A 20,912-nucleotide genomic window follows, 5' to 3' on the forward strand; every position below is an offset into this window, starting at 1 on the left:
TAAAGTACTTTTCAAAATTGTTTTGGAATCCAGTATGATAGATAAATAGATAGATAGATAGATAGATAGATAGATAGATAGATAGATAGATAGATAGATAGATAGATAGATAGATAGAAAGAAAGAAAGAAAGAAAGATAGATAGGAATGTTCAAATGATCCAGCATTTCATCATATCAGTAAATGGAAAACAAAATAACACAGCGCAACTGTGCCCACACTTAATTCCCTCACCAAGATTAGAGTTTGGTAATCCACTGATAATATGCACACAAGTGTGCCACTGCAAAATCAACCTGATATTGTCGTTTATGTATCTTTTATTATAGCACCTTCCAAAAGAGCCATTGATAAGTGCTTCAGAAAGAGGATGATAAAAACAAGAAAATAAAACAACCAGTCAAAATAATATATACTCATTTAAAATCAAAGACAACAAATGATATAAAATCTAAAGTTATTATCATTAAAATCATTTTTCTGATATCTGTAGTGCAGCCGATCGATCTGTTTTGTAGACTCCTCTACTGTAATATGATTGGTTCAAAGTTGCTCCGACAGTCCCACACTCCGCCCTCATTGGTCGGCCCGTGTGAGGTCCTCAGCCCCGCAGACACAGAGGGGAGACAGGGGGCTGATCCCGAGGCTGCACCCGCTCACTGACCAGCAGGTCACCGCAGGACAGACCGACAACAACCCGCTCCCAGAGGTCAGTGACTCAACCGCTTCCCCCTGTTTCTATCGACTTTAAACCAACACCTCCACGTGTTAGCCACACCAGCTAAGTTAGCCGCTGTCAAACTAAAAATCACTTCCGTCTGAGGGCCGAGGAAACGTGTCACGTGTGGACAGAAGTAAACAGGAGCAGTTAGTAAACACAGGTTAGTAAACACAGGTTAGAAGAGTTACGTGCTTATTGTGTGGCTGAAGGTACGTTGTCTGTCATTGTTCCTCTTGTCGGTTAAAGTTCATCAGCCATAAAGCAGAAGAAGTGACAGTTGCTGACGTCACACACTGCTGAGCCCTCACCTGGGAGAAAACCAGCTGAAGATGTGAATTTATAGGAATATTTATTTCTATCAATATATCAAGACCCTCCAATTTATAGACACTGAAAAGGTATAAACATTTTCCTGTTGTACAATCAAATTTTCTTGTGATGTTGAATTTCTAATATGTATTTATCTATATGTCTGTTTATTTGACTATACCGTCCCTTTAGCTGCAAAGTTTATGTATATACAATTTTGTGAATAAAGTTGTAAAAGGAAAAACATCAGCTGCAATGATCCGCAATCTCTGAAAATCCTCCTGACCCCTGATCAGGTTTATGAGCACAGCTGACATCAGACATGTTCTATGAAGGTTGTGAAAGTCGTGACCTGTTTCTGCGCCACACTGGACTCGTTCTAAAACCTGGACTTTACTTCAGTGACTACCAGCGCAGTGTATTTTATACCAGATGTCCCTGTTTAATGTGTTTTTGTGCTGAATTAGTGTTTTCCAAACCTTTTAGCTTGAAAAATTAAGTAATATCCTGTATCGACATGAATTATTAGCAGCTCAACCAATGAGTGATTTTCAATTTCTCGGATTGACCCATGTGAGAGAAATGTATTGGCCTGAACAAATGGCGTATCCAGTGTGAAAAAAGAGCCACAACCCCCTTGTGCTTTAATTATCACGAGATGACTTGGAGGATCTGTGCCTTATCTCACTGATCTGTGTCTGTCTACACTATTAGAGATATTATAGAACTGATAAATTAAAAAAGACTGTATCATTTTGATGAACCTAACCCTTCTTCCTTGGTTACTTGCCTTCACCAAGGAGTTTATATTTTCACCCGTCTGTTGGTTGTTTTGTTTGCTTGTTCATACGTAGAAATTATTCCATTTTGGTGCAGCTCCAAATCAAATCCAGGAAATTCTTACAGTACATTTTTATCACTGATTTCCAAGGGAATAGTTCATCGATCTTGATATAAAAATGTTTAGAAGACTGATTCCTGTGACAGTGTGAATTTAAGGTTACTGTTTGGCCTTGGCAGAAATATGTGCTCTACTGAGTGACATTCTAGTCCACTCTTTATTAGTTATGTCCACATTAGCAAATGTCTTTCTGTCTGTTTGGTGGATCTAGGGCAGCTGCAGTCTCTGTAACCCACTCTAGTTGTGATATTTCTTTTGTTTCAGCTCTAACACTGTCCCCTTTGACAAGTGTCTCAATAGTTTCCTGGAGATACACCAGCTTGTGCATTGATATCAAAGGTCACATAGTGTTTCACTTTCTGAGGGAGCGTAGTCACTGTTCATATTACGAAAGGGGATGATGTGACTCAATAGTGTGAGGATGTGGCAAATAATCTTACATTGAATGAGGAAGATGCCACGTTGTCTTTTTAGCTGGAATCAGTGAAATGATGATTTTTGAAAGTTAGACTGTTTGACTGAGCTTTCCTTATCTTTTGAACTTGTTCTTTAAATATTATCTTGGGTTCATCTCACTCAGATATCGGGGAGCATAGTGTAAGATGCTGCTTTGAGATACAGCCGGTGAAGATGTTATCATCAACTGCATCTCAGGGAAAAAAACAAGTTGCTCAACAAAGCTGTTGCAACAAAATGCAATTCGCAATCACACGAAATTCCAGAGAAATGGAAAAGTCATGAAAAAATCAGAGAGTCTTTCATTCACTGTCGACATCTAAAAGAATAAACAATGACTCTATGTATAAGAAGGTCATCTGGGGTTAAAACGTGCATGAATTTTGTCAGACAGGAAGGCTTGCTTTTAGAGTTTGGCGATATGGCCAAGAACAAAAAGAGGAATGTATTAATGCTCCTCACCGTGTTTGCACAATTCATAAGCAATATATCGATTCATATCAGACTTTTGTCAAATTGCCATTGATGATATGATTTATATTGCAATAATTATTTTTATCATTTTATCAAATGGCCCTACCCTGTTCTCAATTAGCAGGTCAGGTGGACGACATGTAGTCCAGTCGACCTGAGCTTTAACTGCGGACAGCCAGTCACAGCTTGTTGGATTCAGTCGTCGTGCTACTGCTGTATGTTTCTCCTGCAGTGTGATCACAGAGGTCACGTCCTTTTTTTTGACTCATCTGCCCTATACACATCAGGTGGAATGTGTCAGATGCTTGTTAACAGTGTTGTGGTAAAGACAGGAGGATTAGAGTCCACCTCTGTCTCTCTGCACCATCTGGTAGAACACAGACAGATGCTGCCCACATGCTGGGAGGAAGAGAAGGGGGATGAGGAAGATCTTACTGCATCTTACTCCAGTTTCCTTATCTGCATTTATTTGTGTGCAAAATGATCAATTAATCTTACAGTTCATCTCCAGATTTAAAGGATTAAAATGTATTTTTTGTTTTTTGCATTAAAAGTGAAACATGTATGTTATCTACATATTCTAGGTATTTCAATTTTTTAAAATCTTTTTGATTCTATTTTTGGACTGTCATGTGTTCTCTTGTCTCATTCTGACTATATGCTGCTGTAACGAGTGAAATGATTTGGTGTGGGATCAACAAAGCTTATATAATCCTATATTTTATCTGTGAGGTATTTATGTCACTGTAGAACAGACTCTATATATACGTTTAACAATATACATCAAAAGCAATTTAGCTGAATGACCACAAATTATTTTGATCATCAACTAACCATTAAAGTCACTTTAGCAAAGGTTCTGCTTCTGAAATGTAAATATGTTATGCTCCTATGACAGTGAAGTTAGTATATTTAGGTTGTGGACTATTTTCTAAATGTTTAATTGGTCAATAAAGTAAATGATTATCATAATAAGGGACAAAAATAACACTTATATATAGCATTACATTGCACAACCAGTATGTATGTGCGTGTGTGAGGTGCCACTATTGTTTGATTAATTTCTGTTTCATCTTATACAGCCACACATTACTAAAAAAGCATGTAACGTCTTCATGGTAAATCCTAGATTGTGTCCACCGTCTCCTCTCTCTTTACTTCAGGATGCTATAATAGTTGCAAAAATACAGCTCTGGGAAAGAAGACAAAAAATTAACACTCTAAATGTTATCATTATCTCAAAACACAGAGACTTGAATTGTTTGCATGGCTGCACCATTTTATCTTTTGTGCAGTTTCTTCCTCGTTGCATCATAGTGTTGATAAATACATTTAACATGGCTGCATTGCCTCTCTGCTTCTATTACACTGTCTGACCAGACAGCGATTTCAATTTCACTTAAACAAAGAATCTCAGAGAGGAGAACGCGTGTCGTGCATATGAAGCAACGTGAGGTGACTCTCTGATTCTGACTGTCCATATTCTTTCAGAGATTGAATCCAGCAGTCACAATGGCAGAAAGTGGGAAAACTAATGAGAGTGGAGCTGCAGCAGCAGAAGCAGCTAATGGAGACCAGCAGGTGAGGAGCACTGTGACCCAGAATGACACCCATTACAAAACTTAGGCTTATTATGAACCCATTTGACACACTCCACTTTGATGAGCTACCGTAGGGAATCACTCATTATCCCTAACTGCGAATTTAGACTGTACTGAAGTGATGATATTGATATGTGATAATTAAAAGAGGGAGTATTGTGTATTTCACAAGTCTTTTCAATGGCAGCAGTGGTGGTTCTGATATTATTTCTCCTAGAATGTTGTTTCCAGAGTGAGCAACTTGACACTGGTCAGTTCAGCTTGCGAGGTGGTTTCCAGCGCCTACACAAGCACCAAAGACAACGTGCCCTTGCTGAAGGGGGTGATGGATGCAGCAGAGAGTGGGGCCCGAACCTTGGGAGCAGCTGCCACCACCGGGTCCAAGCCTCTCCTGGACATTATAGAACCACAACGTGAGTTCTTCCCCCCGGTGAAAAATATGATGTAATATATGTGCAACAACAGCATTTGAAGTAACTATAAATGAATGTCAGGTCCACTTGTTACTATGCGGCTAGAATACAACATAACACTAAAAATAGGTCTCTTCTTCTGAAAGCAGAATGTTTACTCTGAGTTTCACAGAAATCATTAAAGCCCTCTCAGCTCCTGCTGTACAGTAAACATGAAGCTGTTTAATGACTGTTTTGGTTGTTGCCTGCTTTGCACAAATTTAGCTGAGGATACTTGTTATATTTTTATTCAAAGGAAAATATTCTGTTTGTGTCAGTTGCCACAGTAAACCAGTATGCCTTGAAAGGTCTGGATAAGATGGAGGAGAAGCTGCCCATTCTTCACCAACCAGCAGACAAGGTCAGAAAAAAGCCAAAGTACTTAATACAAAGCATTAAATAAATAAATATATATATATATATATCATTTTCTTTTCTTGCTGCTATTGTTCTTCTCCTTATTACTGTGAATGTGGATTGATTTGTTTTGTTTACCGTTATCACACTAGGGCTTTTCCCTTTCAGACTAGATCCATACTACTTTAGTTTGGAACCAGCATTGTCAAACTAAAACGATCTGTCTCCCCAAGCATTTTGGCTCTGTATCAGTTTTAATCCCTTTCAATACTAACACGCCTGAAAACGCATGACACATGACGACTCACGTATAGTGGGCATTTGAAGGCTCCTTCAGATGTGGTCAACAAATGCATCCTTCTATTCCTGAGCAATGATGGATCCAATGGTTGGATCCTTGTTGTGCCAACATATCCCATGATTCATTCCACGCCGGTGACAAAGCTAAAAAGCTAGATATGCCAGTTGCTGAGCTGTAGTAAGCACAGCAGCTCAAACAAGCCTCCACTTCTCTTACTGCTGCACCCTACTTTATCTCTCTGTGAGTTACTCCTTGTCCCAAATGTCTGTTGATAGGATACAATCTATATAGAACATTTATGTCGCACCAACATAACTCCAAGCATATCTGATAATCTGTTTTTTTTTCCCAGGTGGTGTCGGATACAGTAGGGATGGTGTACCAGTCGGTGGCAGGTGCCAAAGACACTGTGGTGGGGGCTGTGATGGGTGGTGTCGGACTGACCTGGGCGGCAGTCAGTGGAGGTATCAGCACCGTCATGGGCACCAGGATGGGCCAGATGGTTAGCAGTGGGATGGGCCTGGCACTCAGCCGATCCGAGGACTGGGTTGACCACAACCTGCCACTCACCGAGAAGGAGCTGGGTCAGTACCTGCCCTAAATTTCGAAAAAATAATCAGTCCATGAAAACCAGGGGAGGTGTTAAACCCATATGTTTCCTGCTGAGGTGGAGACAGGTGTGTTTTGACAGTCAGATCAAATGAAGCTGAAACAAGGATAGAAATTGGAATTAATTATGGACGATGAGTGGTCAGTTTTTCATGTTGTTGTTGCAGATGATCGCAAACTAACAGACAATCATAATCCGATAATGTAGCTAAGAAAATGAAGGATTAATGGGTCATTTATGAATTTTTTCCACCATATAAAAATGAAATATTATCATGTTTTATTCCAAATTTCATTCTATCTTTTGCTCCATCGATCATAATTTCAAAACAAATGACTGTTTCACTGAAGTGCTTTTATTAAACCAGTAACAAGTTAAATATTATTTTATGATGTCATACCTCTATTTTAAGATCCATCAATCAACGTTTTCCAGCCCTATGTTTTGAAATGCATTGTAATTTTAACCTATTACAAACAAAGTGTCACTTTTTCCTTGTTCCTAAAATTATAATTTAGGAGCTGCTACACCACCTTAATCTGATTTCTGGCCCCATTTTCACAAAAATGTGATTTTTTCCCACACTGCCAAACACAAAGTACATGGCAGACTTGGTATCTCATTAACTTTCAGTGAGACCTTAATAATGTTTCAGTTTAGGAAAAGCATTTAGAAATTGTAGTTATTATCTCTATATCACTTATATTACTCCAACATTGATTTCCTACATTACAGGGTAAGCATCCAATTAGCAACTGGCATCACTGCAACTTACTTAAACTTGATTTATTCTAATGGTAATGTATGAGAATGATGGCATTAACACTATTTTCCATTTACTTTGAGAGTCTGTAGCTGGCACTGTGTCTTTGGTTCATTGATCTATAGCTCAAACAGCAAATTTAATGATGCTATCCACTTTATTATCACTATAAAGGCAAGACAGTGTGATATGGTAAGATGGGAGTGGTCATGATAAAGTGTTCAATACTACCGAAGTGTGTGGATCAGTGGTTCATGCTATTCATAGAGAGGGAGGCAGGGCACTCCCAGTCAACTTCCCTTCTGTTAACTTGGCCCATGAATTACCCACAGTTTCCAACACTCACAGTTTTGACACCTGCTACTGTGATGTCATGTTATCGTGACAACCTGCCATACTAATATAGCAAGAGGCCATCCTGTTCTCTGGCTATGGATATGAAAAGGATTCGTCTGCAACTTTAATCAGCAGCAGCAGCAAAATGACCCATAATGGGAGATTATGTATCTGTTCAGTGGTTATTGTGGCTAAGGCCCACCAAAGTAGCTTTTAAAAGAGGCACAGGGAGACACTGTTACTCTGTATTCTGTCTTCTTGTCTGTCCTGAGCAGATCTGCTTGAACCCAGTCAATGTCAATAACCCGCCTCGAACAGATGTTTGGTTTAAAGGGGATGGATCCCCCTCATCCCCCTACTGGCGATAATCATACCTACAAATTTCAAATCATGTTAAAATAAAAAATTGTAATTGATGTATATCCGTGGCCTGTTTTAAAAGAATTAAGTCTGAACCATCAGTAATGTGATTTAAAACATATTTTGTAGTTTCACTAATTTAAATGACGCAAAATCATATGAATTTAATTCAATTTGAATTTAAACCAGTTACCAGTTTTAATATTGTCAAAGATCAAAATATAAGATAAACAATTTCCTCTCTCAGCTGCTGTCGCTGAACCTGCTACCCTTGAGGTGACGACCCCATCCGACAGCCCCAGCTACTTTGTCCGCTTGGGAAAACTTTCTGCCAAGGTCCAGGAGCGAGCCCTGCAGCAGTCCCTGGTCCGTGCGCGACATGCCAGGGATGCCACCTATGCTACCATGGTTCAGATGACCAGTACTATGGACCTGCTCGAGAGTGCCCGGACCAGCCTGGGTACAGCCAGTAACCAGATAGGAGGAGCCTCCGAGCAGCTGCTGCAGCGCTGGACAGAGTGGAAGGAGAAACACGCTGGAGCTGGACAGAGCGATTCAGAGCCAGATGGGACCAAAGATGAGTCTGAGGTCAGGGCTGAAGCAATTGGATATTGTAGAGATGGTGTCTAATCAGATTATGTGTGCATTTCATAGCATTGCATACTCTAGTGTCTTAGTATATCACATAAAAAAAGAAAAAAACTGAAATGTGATCTAATTTCTCTGAGATGGACAAAAGCAAGAGATCTTATGAACAATAAAACACACTTGCATTTTAGAGGCTGACTTTGTGTTGTAATCCCTTTTCTGAATTATGTGGAGATGGTATGATATCATCTAACAATTCATTTATTTGTCATTTTCGGTTCACAGCAGCTGGAATGGCGGGCCCTCTCCATGGTGCGTGGTCTAAGTGAGCAGCTGCAATCAGCATGCTCCAGCGTGGTTTCAAGTGCTCAGGGTTTGCCAGGTGCCGTCCAGGACCAGTTGACCAGTGCAAGACGATCAGCGGCAGAACTGCAGTCCTCCCTGGGGGGCGCCAGCACTCTCACACCCGTCCTTCTGGAGCGGAGCCGTCACCACCTGACCCAAGTACCGATTCTGCTACAATGTGTTTAGTGTGGTGTTTTATTTTGCTGAATCAGCTCAGCCAACAATAGTTTAGTGCTTCATATTTTACACTCTTTGTTTCAATACTATTACTTAACACAACTAGAATAGCCCTCAGAAAAGTGGATACCTCTGCCTAGGCCCTACAGTCTCCTTATGAAACCACATTTAAATTCACTAGCTACAGATTTTTATTTAGATCTGCACCAAATTGCATACACTCATAGATCAGTCCTCTAAACATGTCTTTTCTCATCAAGATCCATACATTCTCTGAGAAATCAAACAAATTGTTTAAAAACAGCCTCTCAAAATGGTAAAGAAAGTAAGATCCTGGATCTAGAACTAAATTATGAAATTTTCGCTTAATCCTGCTAACTAACAAACGATTAAAAAACATAAATGATAGAGTCTAACTGAACATAAATTAAACTGGAAACTCATGCACTTACTACATTAGCATGCAGTCTCAGTGGTATCTACTCATGCATGTGTTTTTTATCAAACTAGGACAGTCAAGCATGCTGTATTTAGTAAATGCGCTCAGCTGAAACATCAATATTAACCACCCACAATAAAGCTTAAAATGTTTTGTAGGTCAAAGATTTGCTTTGATTATGTGTATGGTTAAGAAGCTGAAACTGTGTTGAGAGCTATACTTGTATGCACTTGTCCCCAGGTTCAACAGTCTCTGGATGGCGTCATGGAGTATCTGCTAAACAACACACCACTCAACTGGCTGGTGGGGCCCTTTGCCCCACAGATCACTGAAAAGGCTGAGGAAGAGGTGGCGATGGAGCCTGCTGGCCCAAACAACTAGATTTCCTGGTTGTGTTTTTCCTTCATCTAATAATCAGTGTGGTGACAGGTTTACTGTGGATGGACCATTTAAAGATACATTTCATATATTTGCTTAAACGAAACGAAAAGATGCCTTAAATTTGTATAATATTGTAATCATGATTCATTTATTTTAAACTTTGTTTGTGATTTAGATGTTAGTTGAATTAAATTCCAACTACAAGCACAGCGCCGAGGCCTTAAAGTATGAATGAGTATTAGGGCTCTTGATATTTCAAGAATAACGTGTAATTGTAATATTACAAGAATAATGTTTTAATTGATAAGACAGTGATGATATTATGAGAATAAAGTCATAATTCAGTGATTTAAAAAAGTAATACTACAGGAATTAAGTTCTAATTTAATTAGAAAAAAACATAATATTGCGAAAATTAGGAAAAATTAAATGAACAAAAAAGCAGCAAGGAGAATCTATTTTTTAAATTTATACAAGTATGATGATCATTTTAGCAAAAGCGACACGCTGATCTTCTGATACCCCTTCCTAAATGACACATAGCTTTATTTTTGTAAGGTTATGGCTTTACTCTTGAAATATATTTACTTTACTATTTATGTTGTAAACGATGAACATATGTATCTGTTTTAATCTGTAACCATATTGCTTTTTGAAGGATTATTCTTAGTGCCTTGAAACAATAAAAATCATAAAAAGCTAAGATCACTTTAGAGTCTTCAATGTTTCACTGGAAAAAGGAACATTTGTTATTTACTGTGCATTTGTTTCTAGATCTGCAGTTTTTATTTTACTCTGTGTGTGTGTGTGTGTGTGTGTGTGTGTGTGTGTGTACGCACCTTGAAGCAGCTGATGGACTGTCAATGAACTGATATGTCAATAAACTGAAAACACATTTTGGACATATTTGGTGGTGTTGTGGTGATGTGTGTGCGCGCGTGCGTGTGCGTGAGAGATAGCCCGTCTGAATCGATGCTGGGATGACGTCATGGTCGTTGTTTCGAATGTCGGGAGCTAGCGCTGTGTAGGAGGCCGCGCGCTCTGCTGGGGACTCAACTTGTACAAACCTGAGGTCCAGGCCCGTCGACAGCCGCCGGTACTTTGACCCCCAGGTACTGTCTCCGTCCCACGCCGCTGTGAGAGACCCCCGCTGCGGGTGACGGCTTCAGAAACCAGCCAGGACCCTGTCCGGAGGCGCTGTGTTGTCGGGCTGGCTGATGAGGCTAGCGGTGCGGCTAACGCTAGCATGCTAACACCAACGTTTATTCGCTTGAAAACCCAGGATCTGTTTACAGTTTGTCGTCAGGGACGCTTTGCTTTTTTGTCTCTTGCTTTTTTTCAGCGTGACGGAGGACGACTCGTGAAGTTTTGTCCTTCTCTTTGTGTTTGTAGTTTAATGTCAGACAGACAAAAAGCCGTCCAGCCGGGGCTGTTTGCTAATGTTACAGTATTTGCTTTGAGCTACACAGGACGCTGATTGTTTTGCGCTGCGGACGAACTCAGGGACGGTCAGCTGTAACTTGTTCAGATCGTAAGCGACGTGTTGTTAGCGAGGGCCAAGTCATCGCTCCATTCGGGTTTGGTGTAAGTTTCCTGATGGTTTGGTGAAGACACGTCGATAGCCTTTGTTGTTTTTATTGTTAACTTTGTCCTGGAACATAACAGCTTGCTGTGCGGCGGAAGACAGCAGCGGAGCTAGCTCATGTTTCCCCAGATTGTCACTTGTTTTTTCTCAGTCTTACCTTGAACCTCTTTGTCTGTGTTGTACTCAATTGTTCACATATTGTTTCTAATAAAATGACAGCCTAATACTTAAAAAACTACTGATGCCTCTTCCCCATGCTGCAGGGAAGCATCGTATTATCAAGTGGCACATTTTATCTTGTATTTATGTCTTGTACCATTTTGCCTTTAATGATAAACTTACTTTTTTGTGGATTACGTTAAATTGTACACTTTAGTTACACTGTATGTTCTCATTTAAGTGTGACAATGTCCAGTTTATGCTTTAGTGGCACAACTGGACTCTGTTATTCAGTTGGTGGCGTTGGGCTTAAATTGAGTTGATGTAAGAAAATCAGAAACAGTCACTTACAGTGAGTTGGTCTTACTCCCTAGTCCCCACATGTTAGCTCCAACTCCACTCTCATGCTCCAATGCCAGTCTCCAAGCTCTTTTAGCTCAATGACTAAAGTGTGATCAGACAGGGACTGCTTATCATTTTCACTAACTTCTGCAAACCCATTTTCAGGAACATCCTCTCCCATCCCCCTTACCCCCTCTGCCAGAGCATGGCTCAGGAGACCAATCAGACGCAGGTGCCAATGCTTTGCACTATGGGATGCGGTTTCTATGGTAACCCCCGCACCAACGGCATGTGCTCGGTCTGCTACAAGGAACACCTGCAGAGACAACAGGGCGGGGGGCGATCCAGCCCCCCGGGAGAGAAAGGTAGGAAGATGGGAGAGACGTGACCTAATAAAAAGCTGGGGGAGGCTGGATATGGGTCCGAAAAGTAGAAAAGATAAGCAGGGGGGTCACTCAAAAACTCTATAGGCTGTATGGGGGGTGCTCGAATTTGCTAAAAGGGGTTGGAGAACCGAGGTAGCAGTAGCTGCCTGCACTGTGGCATCAGAAAGCAAGAGAGTGACATATCCATCTGCTGTTTCTCATTAACTCAAAACACACCTAAACTTGGTTGACACACGCAGGCAATGAGTGGCATATAATAAGATTTAAAGTCACATGCACAGGGTTCAAAACAACACATTCCGTGATTGTTGTCCGTGATGTCCGACTGTTCTCTCCCCACACAGCTGCTACATCACCAGCAGGATCACCAGGATCAGCTGGTGTGACTGTGGACAGCACAACCTCAGAGCCCAGTACAGAGGTAGCAGGGACCCCACCCGAGGAGCAAACAAGCAGGTATGTTGACTGACGAGAGGAAAATCACTCAGACCTGTATTTTTCTACAGAGAAATGGAATAATTTCTCATTTTCAGTGTATATTGTGGCCAACCAGACTAACTATTGACATGAAAATGTGCAAACTTATCCCGCACATGTTGTTTATCATTATATTGTACATTGTATTTAATTGTTTATTAAACAATGATTTAATTGATTTAATGAGTAGATTAGTTCATCACCAGCTCCAACACATAATGTTCTGATGTGCTCTCATTAGTCCCCCTCAGTTAATAAGAGTATAACGGCTTGTCTCTGCAGAAATTAGAGGTGTGTGTGTGTGTGTGTGTGTGTGTGTGTGTGTGTGTGTGTGTTTACATCTTGCTTATCAACAAACTTTCTTGGGATTATATAACAATAATTCTAGAAAGAACTCTTTGCCCGTTTATCCAAAAATGTCAATGTGCTACGCTCATCTCTAACCCCATTTTACAGAGAAGCAGCAGGAGCACTGTTATCTGAGATATTGCACACATTAGAATAGTTGTCAGCGACACACAATACAACACAAGGCCAATACAATGCCTTGTACGATCCAAAATGTTATTTAGTTCTTAGCAGACACAGTAATGTATGAAAATCCTCTTTTGATTAAGGTTGACACTGAAAGAAAAAACTGAAGTGTACTGTAATGTAGTTTTAAAATCTTGCTCAAGGGCCTGTTCTTAAAATTGCTGTGTAATGTTTAATAATAGTTGCAGACCTAATTCAATTTTATAATTTAGCATTTTGGTAGTCTCCCTGTATGGTTTGCTGAAGAAACGCCAATAAATAATTCTTTTTAATTCATAAAATAGATTTTCTTGTACCATTTTGAAGAAAGTGTGATTGCTGAGACAACTAGGATGAACAGTAACCTGCTGTTTGTGTTGGATTGTGTTAGAGATGCAACTGTCATTTCTTTGACATAAACCAACAAACACAAACAACAGACCAGGGTAGATATCAGAAAAGAAAAGATTGGAGGGTTAAATATTTGATCAGTAAATAAATAAAAACAACTCCTACATTTTTGAGTTTTACGGAAAAAAGATAATTATAATTATAATGCACCAGTTTTTGGTGGGTTTATTCTTCCCCGAATCTTGACAAAAAGTCAAATTATTTGTTCAGACAAATTTGCACCTGATCCACCTGCATAGTATTGAAATCAATGATTGTTTCGCTGAACGTTTTCCGTTGGCCCCGTCTGTTTATAGTTGCATGAGTCTTATCAGTTGTGATATCTCATCTGATCAAAGGTATTTTTCAGAGTAGTTTTTCACAAAGGTGCTGAAGATCCAAGAGATTAGCTACAGAGTTTACCTAGAGTATGCCTTTCACACATGCACAACAAAGCGGGAGGTTCTCTGCACAGATGCGTTCACAACAATATCAAATCCTCCGCATTATTCAGGCGAGAGGTAGAGCAGTCGGGTGCAGCTGACAGTGGCAGGAAGTGACTTATTAACTATTCTGTGGAGATCACGCAGACACTGGTGTCTGTGCTTATCACCACAAACTCTCTTGTCACCATTTATCTGTGTCTTCTACTTGTGTCACTGCTTTTTCACAGGGAGATATTTGTTTTCTTTTTTTTTTTCATGTTTTTGCGTCTGTCGTACATTATCCTAGGAAGACAGGCACTCGGACATTTGCATTCGCACGTGCACCTCCTCTGTAGAAAATTCGGAGGAACTGCGGAGTTCAGTGCATGCCTTAAAGCAGCTTAGGTTGTCTGAATTTTAAGAGGGCTATCACAGATATTTTCATGCAAATAGACATGAATCTCTCAGCCATACATTTACTGCCAAACAAATTAGAGCTGTGTCAATTCTGCATATATTTTATGAATTAGAAAAGAATTCCTTTGTGGTCTTAAGTTTTATTTTATTTTATTTTTTTTTTGTGATTTCAGCCCTAGTTCTCCCAGCCCAGTAACACAGCAGATGACCGCAATGAGCATCTCCCAGGATTCAGGAGCTGTAGACTCTGATCGAGCAGATGCCGAGGAGGGAGAAGAGGAGGGCACTTCCAACAGCACAGGTAAACATCATTTCTCTTTTCCCAATCAATTCACATGTGGCATGAAATGAGTTGCACTTGGAGAATACTCCTTATTTAGACATATGAATACACAGGCAAACAAAGTAATTAACTTGCTACCCTCTACCCCCCATTTGTCAGTGGTCTGCTGGTGGTAAGACAAACATGAAGCTTCACTTTGACTCCATTCAAACAGAAAAGGGTATTCAAGGATAACTCCGCCTCAATCAAGAGGCAGTGTGCAAAAAACGTTCTCCACCTTGGAACCTGTAAAGTATTTTTCATGAATGACTTATCATATCTGTCCTTTCCCTATGGGTTCCAGAGAACCCCACAATTCAAACATTTTTTAAACATTTCTAAGTTTTCTTTGGGTTTCTGTTCAGCCTCAGTATTTTACCAGTATTAAAAATATATGTTATAATTGTTTGTGACCATTGTTTTCTATTTTTCCACCAGAGCCAGTGGGGGAAGCAGCACAGGCTTCATCTGATGGTGACCAAACCCCGGATAAAAACAAGAAGAAGAACCGCTGCTTTTCATGCCGAAAGAAAGTAGGCCTCACTGGTAAGGAGGAGAGGAGGTTTATGGAGCACACGCACACAAAACTAGCTCTTTCTTTTAACTGGTAAGGTTCAAAGGTTTGTGGGTCATGAATGTCCCTTGCTGTGACTTGACTCCCCTTATCTGACAGTCATAACCAGAGTCAGAGTATGAAATTCAGAATGGTTTAATAAACCAATAACATTGTTTTTAATTAGCTCTTTGTAATGGTGCAGCGTCCTAATGTTTTGTGGCACTTTGTGTTACAAGAACAGACAATGACCATCGGGGTGTAACGGTACATGTATCCGAATCCAAATTGTCAGGTGCGGGCCTTTCGTTTCTGTATGCACGTGTACCCAAAGAATGTAGTGAGTCCATGTGTGGAACTTATTTGTGTGCGTCTTAAATTCAGAGGGACAACTTTAGCGAAGGAGCGGATGTGCTGTAGGCTCGTGGTCATAGTGACCGCAGACAAACAACAGTGTGAAGACCCTCCCTCATCATTTAAGTTTGCTGTGTGAGAACACTTCAGTTTCACAGTCACTATAATGACAGCAGACTAAGATGAGTGGATCGTACAAAAGCCGACATTGTGCAACTACTTTTGGACATGTGGCTGGTAGCACATAGAACCTGCAGACTCGTTTGAAACGGCATCACCATAGTGATGTCCACTGACATTAGTGGGACAAGGCAAAAACGAGTTGCATGCAAACCCAGCTCCCCGCGGCATTAAAGCTGGCGCTTGCAAATAATTCAGACTGTCAAAGCAAAAACGACTGACATAGGTGTTTTTATAGCAGCAGACATACGACCCTTCACTGAAAGTAATCGAGCCCCATTACGAAGTTCCCTCTTGTCCGTATTTCAGCCAGGGAGTCACACCAGCCCTTTATAAACCTGAAGAAAAAAACCAACATATATTTAACAATGATAATCATACAATACAATAACAGTGCAGTTTAAGTAGAGTTCATTTTCTACATGCTTAACCTAAATGGATATCTATTTTACTTTATTTGTTTATTTATGAGAGTATTTATTTATTTATTTTACTTTTGTAAAAAAGACACAGCCATAGTTAACCAGGGTTGAATAAAAAAATAAGTACCAAACCGTGATTTTCTTGGTACCGTTACACCCCTCTAAAGCATTAATTGTTTTTAATATCACAGCTCTGTCGGAGCTCTGCTGTGTGAAACGAGATGCACATCATTTCTTTTCTGTAAAGAGGACAATACTTGGGGAAATCGTCTACCGGCCTGCTACATATGCATAATTGACTGAAGGATGTGCTGGATTTGTTAGCGATGGAGAGTGCATCCTCGAAACTTCAAAGCTACGATAAGGGACTGGATGCCCCATGGACACTTATTAGAGAATGTTTGACGATTAAAATGATAAACTGACTTAAAGTATGTTTGTAGGTGGCAAACCTGTTATACCATACTTGATTTTGAGTAGGACCTAATCCAAGATATAATATATGACCCTGATTCAACTGTAACCCCCCCACACCCCATAGTGTGTTTTGTTATTGTCAGTTTATTTAATAAGCATAAAAAAATGTAATGTGAGGCTGATTTGGAAAAAAAAAACTTTTTTCATATTTATTTAAATGCCTTAGTAACAACTCAGTCACCTGTTCTTCAGCTTGTGCAAAAGTCTTCTGTTAAAGTTTCACTATAACTTGGAGAAGCACGTGTTATTACCATTCAAGCTGCTTGTCTTATCGATTTATTCTAGAAATGACTTAACATCTATGGCTACCTTCAAGGGCTTTGCAATCGAATGCCAGTAACCCACATAATCAAAATCTTTCTACTAGGCTATGGTTTGTTGTGATACTCTTTTCCAAATACTTTGGTGCAGAGGGAAACATACGGCAATTTAGTGCATTTCACAGTCCAAGGCGTTTCACAGTGAACTGCTTGCCTCCTTTTTTTCCAAAGCAAAATTGCCTGACTCCAGGGGGCCTTTTTTAAATATTGAATAGCAATATTTGTGTATGCACCTCACTCGATCACAATCGTCACTAAGAAACTGAATACAGTCTGACAATGGCAGTATCCTCAGGGTCCAGTCAAACTTGATTTCATTTACACACCTATATTCTTGTTCTGTTTTTTTGTCCAGTATTTTTATTGATATTAACATGTCCAATTTAAAAGCAAATATACCTAGACAGTGATGTTGGTTGTTCATCTATGAACCTTTCAACATGCAGATCTGCTCTATACAATAATTAATGTGCCAACTCTTGAAATGATGTTCATTTTAAAGCTTCTGTGTTTGACTGACCCTGTTTACTACTCTTTATTGAAGGTTTTGACTGTCGCTGCGGCAACCTGTTCTGTGCCATTCACCGTTATTCCGACAAACACGACTGTCCCTATGATTACCGGAGTGCAGCGGCTGCCCGCATACGCAAGGAAAACCCGATCGTGGTGGCTGAGAAAATTCAGAAGTTATGAGGACTTGAGTGCAACAAGAGTCTCTCTGACTTTGTGAATTTGAACAATGGGAACTTGGATGAAAACACCTGATATCATGGCTTCATTTGTTCATGGTAGTCTAAGATGGGTGGGGTGGGGTGGTGAGGTCGCAGCCACTGTCCTGACGCTTCCCTTACTAGCTTCTCCCTCTCTCTCCGTTGGTGACTGTGGCTGAACCTGTGTGTGCGAGTGTGAGAGAGTGTGAGAGAGTGTGTGCGTGTTCTTGTGTTGTATGAAAGCGTGTGTGTTGAGAGTCGGGGAGAGAGCCGTAGAGGCTTTGTGGACATAAGCGTTGCTGTGTGGGAAGGGAAGGCATTTGATTTTTTCCTCCTTTTTGTTTCTCAACTTGGGGGATCGTGTGGTTTATTTTTATACAATCCCTGTAAGATGGTTGAAATGAGATGGGGAAAAGATGTTAAGGAATGTGTCGCAGCCTGGAGAGCGACACAGAGGTCCATTTTTAGGGTCTAGAGAGTAAAAAAAAACAAACCTAACTGCTCCGAGATTTCATGTATCAGCGAGACCTTTTAAGGGCTTTGGAATATTTTTTTTTTCTCCCAGACTGAAAATGATGTCAACTCTGTGTCAATTTGGCATTTTATTTTTCTCCCGCCCCTCCAACCATTGTTCCATGGGTCACCACACGTTGAACTCCCTAGTCTCAGCATTTTCCAGAAATGTTTCTCTTTGATATATTGACTTATCATACTGATATTGGGTGCATGAACAGCTAATGGAGGGGGAAGGTAGGGGAGGGACTGTGTAGGGGAAACTGAGAACCTTGACTTAACTGAGTGATTGAATTATGTGTTTTTTTTTTCTGTTTTAATGAGCGTATGACATCAGAAGATCTATATTAATATATTGTAGTTAGCTTGAATTGTGTGATTGCATTCTATTTATTTTTTATCGTTTGGTTGGTCTGTGCTGGAGGATTGGCAGCATGTGTCAGCAAATCATTGAGATGTGCATTTAACCTTTGCAATTATATTTAAGTAATTTCATCTTAATTATATAACCATTGAAGAAAAAACACACAAGCTCTGACATGATGGATTAGAGTCCAGTTAAGCCGTTACAATTAAGATTGTGCAGTAAAATGTCCATTGTTCTGGATTTAGAAACAAAGCACAACACAGTGTGTCATCTGCAGATCACAAGATAATGTGCCACACCTACTCAGTTTTGTTCAGCATCTGGGTCATTCGCAGTTTATATTTGATGTATACAGGAGCCTCGCTGAGGAAATGGCCTTCGTGTTGGATTCAGGCGATGTGTCCTCCTTGAATGCCCTTTTCTGTTCAACGGATTCTGAGTGAAGCTCCATGTTTCTCTAACCACCAGCAGACCACTGACACATGCTGAATGAAAACTGACCTGGGTCGCAGCGGTTACTTGACACACTGACACACACGCTCAGCTAACGTAAAGATTGTCGCGATTCTTCAGAGTTGCTTGCTGTGCTTATACAATGTGCTCAGATTCAGACGAGTCCTTTAATACGAAGACCGCTTCTAGCTAGCTTCTTCTAGAAAGGTCCAACCCACATGCATGTGTGCAGACAAATGTATGAGGTACCATTTGGTAACTGACTGCACAGTCTGAAATGAAGCTGGAATGTTTTAAAAAGCCACACAGCAGTAGCACAATGCATGGCAGCAACCTTGAGGTTAAAGTTAACAGGACTCTAAAGTGTTTTCTTCCAAATGTAAATACCATATGGCTCCTATTCATATAGTATAATCTTATTGTAGATTTCTGCCAGGTAAATAAGGTGGGGGACTAAGGTGAAGAACAGTACTATGTGTATAAAAGTGCTTTTCATAATTATCCCCAAAAGAGTATGTGCTGTGAATGGCACAGATTTTTAATTTTTCAACTTGTTTCCCTTTTTATTTGCATCTGCCCAAATCATGTTCAAACAACCTTCAGTAACCGTCTCTACCATGAGTATCTCTCAACAGACCACATGGCTTCTTTTTTTACAATGCTAGTCCAGGTATTAACAAACCCCTTTAAGCTTTATTAACCTCGCTGAATTACACAGTATTCCAGTCCGCTTTTTTTTTAACCTTGATATTACTGAAAATTTAAAAGGTTTCGTGAGATGTGGAGGGGCAATGAGGTTTCATCATTATCGTCAAAAGCTTTCCTTGTAAATGTTGCTTGATCTTGAACTGGAGTTGCAACGATTTTGTGTGTTGTTAAAAAAGCCAATGCAGAATAGGTTGAACATGAATGACACTTGTACACACAGAATATCATGGTGGACTAGTTGAGTTTTACTCTGGGTGCTTGTGATTGGAAAATTGGCCTTAACCAGGATTCAGTCTTGGCAATGATGGTGGTTAACATGTCTAAATGACTGTGATTGAATATTCAGGACTAGGACGGTGTTTTCCTGGGCTAAGTTGGTCATGTGAACCCCAAGCTGTGAAAAACTAAAACACAAAAAGAGTTGTGCGGATTCTTATGTGATAATTATGTTGTTGTAACTTCTAGTCGGAGCAGCTCTGCAGATTTGTGTTCCCTGCAATGTACCTGCTTGGTTGACGACCAATACAAAATATACGCATACAGAATGCTCAGTTTTTCAGATTGAAAGAGCTGTCAGAGGAAAACTCGTTTACTTGGGATGATTGTAAATCATGTGGATTTTATGGTTTACAGTTTTCTGTTGACTGTTCATCATCCCCCTCCCCCCCTTTTTTTTTTTAAGACATGAGCAGTTTGAATGTAAACCACCATAATTTACACAATAAGCCGTGACATCCTCTATCAAACTACTCAGCCCTAATATTGATTAGGCTCAATTTTCATACATGTGATTTTGGACAGTTGGATAGCTAAAACTGTTTGTGGTGAAGGACTTGGCACCAGCATTTAGGGCAACCAGACCTAAGTAATCTAGATATTATCCAAACATATGTTTTCTGTCTGTTGCTCTAATATGATTTTGTTCTTTTCAAACCCATCTTTTAGCACAACCTTTCATAATCAGTGTCTTCATCATGCAGGGGTTATGATTGATCATAGTGATAAACCTGAACATTGTGATGTGTCTGCAAACTGCAGAAGTAAAGACAAAAGATGTTTCATTTTGTCTTATCGAGGTGAGCTTGAGGGACATGAAATGAAATCTACAATGTTCAAAAAAGCTGTAGTTCCTGTCCCTTTGGCACTCCAGTCCCCCAGAAACACCACCAGATATCTTTTTCTTTTTTTTTTTCTTTTAAAGATTTAGGATTGTATGATGTGTAAGAGTAAGTATTAAAACAATAAAATCACAAAGTTTATTTTAAAAT

The 20,912-nt window shown here is 40.0% G+C and overlaps 2 protein-coding genes across 5 annotated transcripts; both read left to right on the plus strand.

Moving 5' to 3' along the window:
* The first annotated feature begins 555 nt into the window (after positions 1-555).
* plin3 (perilipin 3) lies at positions 556-10,274 on the plus strand. 2 transcript variants are annotated; one of them, XM_069522196.1, is made up of 8 exons: positions 556-709; positions 4,353-4,442; positions 4,680-4,875; positions 5,193-5,275; positions 5,925-6,156; positions 7,889-8,229; positions 8,515-8,733; positions 9,431-10,274. In XM_069522196.1, the coding sequence occupies exons 2-8, from the start codon at positions 4,374-4,376 to the stop codon at positions 9,569-9,571; spliced, it is 1,281 nt and encodes a 426-aa protein (XP_069378297.1). In that variant the 5' UTR covers positions 556-709; positions 4,353-4,373; the 3' UTR covers positions 9,572-10,274. The 2 variants fall into 2 exon arrangements, with proteins under 2 accessions (XP_069378297.1, XP_069378296.1); XM_069522195.1 differs by having other exon boundaries at positions 575-881.
* Positions 10,275-10,536: 262 nt separating this feature from the next.
* LOC109625712 (AN1-type zinc finger protein 5) lies at positions 10,537-20,911 on the plus strand. 3 transcript variants are annotated; one of them, XM_020081103.2, is made up of 6 exons: positions 10,537-10,683; positions 11,823-12,022; positions 12,388-12,499; positions 14,439-14,566; positions 15,026-15,133; positions 16,288-20,911. In XM_020081103.2, the coding sequence occupies exons 2-6, from the start codon at positions 11,863-11,865 to the stop codon at positions 16,389-16,391; spliced, it is 612 nt and encodes a 203-aa protein (XP_019936662.2). In that variant the 5' UTR covers positions 10,537-10,683; positions 11,823-11,862; the 3' UTR covers positions 16,392-20,911. The 3 variants fall into 3 exon arrangements, with proteins under 3 accessions (XP_019936662.2, XP_019936660.1, XP_019936661.1); XM_020081101.1 differs by having other exon boundaries at positions 17,438-20,911; XM_020081102.2 differs by lacking the exon at positions 10,537-10,683 and adding an exon at positions 11,015-11,155 and having other exon boundaries at positions 17,438-20,911.
* The last annotated feature ends 1 nt before the right edge of the window (position 20,912 follows it).

Source organism: Paralichthys olivaceus, chromosome 3 (genome assembly GCF_024713975.1).
Source record: "Paralichthys olivaceus isolate ysfri-2021 chromosome 3, ASM2471397v2, whole genome shotgun sequence".
NCBI lineage: Eukaryota > Metazoa > Chordata > Actinopteri > Pleuronectiformes > Paralichthyidae > Paralichthys > Paralichthys olivaceus.